At 40.8% G+C, this 4,401-nt stretch overlaps 1 protein-coding gene across 2 annotated transcripts in view; it reads left to right on the forward strand.

Moving 5' to 3' along the window:
- Positions 1-4,401, forward strand: part of COL5A2 (collagen, type V, alpha 2) — a 160,559-nt gene that overhangs the window by 108,961 nt on the left and 47,197 nt on the right. For both annotated transcript variants that reach the window (XM_010862914.1, XM_010862915.1), the window contains exons 15-16: positions 988-1,032; positions 1,438-1,491. In XM_010862914.1, coding sequence (XP_010861216.1) covers positions 988-1,032; positions 1,438-1,491 — 99 coding nt within the window. The remainder of the gene's footprint in view (positions 1-987; positions 1,033-1,437; positions 1,492-4,401) is intronic.

Here is a 4,401-nt window from a genome sequence, read left to right on the forward strand (position 1 = left end):
TACTCTGCATAGAAGTTAAATAAGCAGGGTGACAATATACAGCCTTGACGTACTCCTTTTCCTATTTGGAACCAGTCTGTTGTTCCATGTCCAGTTCTAACTGTTGCTTCCTGACCTGCACACAGATTTCTCAAGAGGCAGGTCAGGTGGTCTGGTATCCCCATCTCTTTCAGAATTTTCCACAGTTTATTGTGATCCACACAGTCAAAGGCTTTGGCATAGTCATGGATGAGTGGTAGATTTAAGAAGATACATGGTATGACCTTACTTTGCCACTAGAAACCCCTACCATGCCATTTGGTTTCTACCGATGTAAGATGAGTGTTATCTTTATATAAAGATGTGCTATGAGTCCACCCTCTAAAACACATTCACTCTTAATTTTTCTTTAAGAATATCAGAGAGGTTTAGATGGTTCATTGGTCCCATTATTTTAGTACCCTTTTAATTTTAGGGCTTTTTGGCCATTGTTTCTTCCCCAAATTTATTTATGCTTCTAGAAGGAAAGAGAACATCCAAGAAGTGCAGATGACTTTTTAATGGAAAGTACAATGAGACACATGTGTGAAAAAGCATTTGGATTTAAATTTGTCATTTCTAAGCTTCCTACAAGAGATCTTAAAGGAATATTATAGTCAATTTTAGTTTTGTAAAATTTTACTTTTATTGTCAGACACAGACTAAGCACTTGTATTAAAATTCAATTAATGTGGCTAGGTATAATGAAAATGAAAGTGAAAAGAAGATAGTTCCATAAGTCTTGCTTAAATTCCCAGTTTGATTTTAGGCTTATTTCTGTAGACACTAGATTTCCATTGTATTTTGAGAACAGGTGATACAGCATAGTTTTGAGGCCCTTTATTCAAAGTGTGCCTTTCAAATGCTCACTTTGAAAATAAGCCTTTTAAATAACACACTTGGAAGAGCATATTGTGAATATCAATTGTAGGCTTCCTGTATTGTAAAGTGATCTCACTTTTGCTTTAGGGTGAAGCTGGCCCTACTGGTCCAATGGGTGCCATGGGTCCGATGGTACGTATCAATTTAATTCGTTGTTATTTCTTTGCTTTTTAGCTTATGCTAAGAGAATATTTAAATGGAGAAAAAGACATAGAGAGCATATGTTAGCTGGTGAAATAATTCTTTATTATCAGCTGAAAGACAAGCATCCTATAAGAACTGCCCCTTCAAATAGAAAAGGCTTCCTGCATTACATTGTTTTTCTTAATTGTTGAATGCACTTTTCTTTTTCTGTATCCAGGGACCAAATCAGGATTATTATAGATTTAGGACATTAATGCTAGATTAAGTGAAATCTATTTGGGCCAATTATAACGAGTAGTGATTATATTAATGATTGATTTGAGAAGTGAAATCAAAGTACTCTCAGATTCAAGTAAGATGTTTCAAGAGATGTTCTCTCTCTCTCATCTATAGGGCCCAAGAGGAATGCCAGGAGAGAGAGGAAGGCTTGGACCACAGGGTGCTCCTGTAAGTATGTGTATTTCAGCTCTTTCAAATACTTTGTTGAATATGCCTTTTAAAGGAGAACAAACTTTACTTTGCTTACTTTGTAATGTTTATACTTTTCTTTTTGAAACAAAGTTAAGTTTACAGGAAAGTTGAAAAGATAGAATAGAGAGTTCACAGGTATACTTTACCTACTTTCTGTTAATGTTACCATCTTACATAACCAAAGTATGTTCATTGCCTACTTTTTTAATAAAGAAATTAAGAAACTGTCATTACTTATTATTTACCAAGTGTTCTAAATCTGTTTATCTCCTGTTCCTCACAATCCTAAAAGGTGATACTATGAATAAACCCTTTAAAAGATTAGAGTCTCCTGATCATTTTCCCTTGATTGATTTTAATTGTACCTGCTGAATTGCTTTGGAGAAGGCAATGGCATCCCACTCCAGTACTCTTTCCTGGAAAATCCCATGGGCGGAGGAGCCTGGTAGGCTGCAGTCCAGGGGGTCACTAAGAGTCAGACACGACTGAGCGACTTCACTTTCACTTTTCACTTTCATGCATTGGAGAAGGAAATGGCAACCCACTCCCGTGTTCTTGCGTGGAGAATCCCAGGGACGGGGGAGCCTGGTGGGCTGCCATCTATGGGGTCACGCAGAGTCGGACACGACTGAAGTGACTTAGCAGCAGCAGCTAAATTGCTTCAGTTACGTCATGCTCTTTGAGACCCTATGGACTGTAGTCCATCAGGCTCCTCTGTCCACCACGGGATTCTCCAGGCATGAATATTGGAGTTGGTTACCATGCCCTTCTCCAGGGGATCTTCCCTACCCAGGGATCAAACTCACATCTCTTATGTCTCCTGCATTGCCTGGCAGGTTGTTTACCACTAGTACCACCTAGGAAGCCCTTTAATCGTACAGATTGAGAAATACTCTTGCTCTCTGCCCATCTACCTTAAACCTGGGGCAGGGGCAGTTATTTTATTCATTCTCTTCACAGCTCTCTGGAAGTCAGGCTGTACTTGCTAATATTTCAAACTTGCAATTCATTACATTACACCTGCTTTTCTTTTGACAATTAAGGATTGCCATCTGACCTTTCTTATTTTAATATCTTATCATCTCCTTTAGAATTAAGAGTCCCAGTTTTATCACATCCCCTACTATGATCCCACAGAAGACAACCACTTTAGAGCTTCTCAGTGGTACTGAAGTCAGGGCCTTGGTTCAGAACAAGTGACACCCTCTCACTAGACCATTCCTTATCACTTATAGGCAGAGTGTCCCCTGGAAATGTAGAGAATATTGTAGAATATCAGTTCAGTTCAGTTGCTCAGTCGTGTCCGACTCTTTGCCACCCCATGAACCGCAGCACGCCAGGCCTCCCTGTCCATTATCAACTCCTGGAGTTTACCCAAACTCATGTCCATTGAGTCAGTGATGCCATCCAGCCATCTCCTCCTCTGTCGTCCTCTTCTCCTTCTGCCCTCAATCTTTCCCAGCATCAGAGTCTTTTCCAATGAGTCAACTCTTTGCATGAGGTGGCCAAAGTACTGGAACTTCAGCTTCAACATCAGTCCTTCCAAAGAACACCCAGGACTGGTCTCCTTTAGAATGGACTGGTTGGATCTCCTTGCAATCCAAGGGACTCTCAAGAGTCTTCTCCAACACCACAGTTCAAAAGCATCAATTCTTCTGCGCTCAGCTTTCTTTATAGTCCGACTCTCACATCCATCCATGACTACTGGGAAAACCATAGCCTTGACTAGACAGACCTTTGTTGGCAAAGTAACGTCTCTGCTTTTTAATATTCTGTCTAGGTTGTCATAACTTTCCTTCCAAGGAGCAAACGTCTTTTAATTTCATGGCTGCAGTCGCCATCCGCAGTGATTCTGGAGCCCAGAAAAATAAAGTCAGCCATAGCCAGCTCTTACTTTGTCCAGCCATATATATTATATCCAATCTACTGTGTTCACTTCTCTGCCTTATTCTACTGTCTGCCCAGGCAGCTCTGGCATTTCTACCTCACTTAGTGTGGGCCATTGCTCTTTCCAAGTTTCCAAAAGCTATTTTCCCTGTTAATACTGTTTCCCAGAGTCTTTATCTGGGTGTTAAATATATATTATGGTACAGTGCTTCCAAATCACTAAAATTCTCCAGTTTCATACCCTGTCCCTCTCAATCCCGTACCTTTAGGACCTAGTCCCATGTGTTCTTTCCTGAATCCTGCCTCTACATGAGGTATAGAACTTACAGTGTTTTTGGTAAAGGATCTATTCTTTCTTTTATCAGAAACAGCGTTCCTTCAGCCAAGCTATTCTGTGACTAGTTCTTGGCCTAGTGGCCAGGGGAGAAGCAGGTAGTGGTGGAAGCATATATGGTCTGGTAAAGTAGAGGGCTCTGTGTCACCTTTAAGCAAGAGGGAAGTATAAATTGGTAATGGGAAAGGATCATTTCTGTAGGCCCAGAGACTTCAGGGTCCCTGAGCTTTCAAAGTTCTTAACATATCCCAGTGCCAAATTTCAGTGCTCATCGTTCCATCCTTGACCATGGCATAGCAGAATTTCCATGTTTTGGAATTCAACCTTTTCAAGAGTACTTAAACCTTTAGCATTAAATCCTGAGCTGATCTTCAACTTTTTCTTCCCTCTAGCTGTAGAAGATAATAATAGTTTTAAATGCTGCTAAGGAGGTTTACATTGATGATTAATTACTATCAGCCTTACAACATCTTTCTCCAATGGATTCACTCAACAAGACCCATAGAATTCCATTAACTTTACAATAGTTACATCCTCTGCTGCTGCTGCTGCTAAGTCGCTTCAGTCGTGTCCGACTCTGCGCGACCCCATAGACCGCAGCCCTCCAGGCTCCCCCGTCCCTGGGATTCTCAGGCAAGAACACTGGAGTGGGTTGCCATTTCCTT

The sequence above is a fragment of the Bison bison genome, unplaced genomic scaffold, assembly GCF_000754665.1.
Source record: "Bison bison bison isolate TAMUID 2011002044 unplaced genomic scaffold, Bison_UMD1.0 scf7180017864485, whole genome shotgun sequence".
Classification (NCBI taxonomy): Eukaryota; Metazoa; Chordata; class Mammalia; order Artiodactyla; family Bovidae; genus Bison; species Bison bison.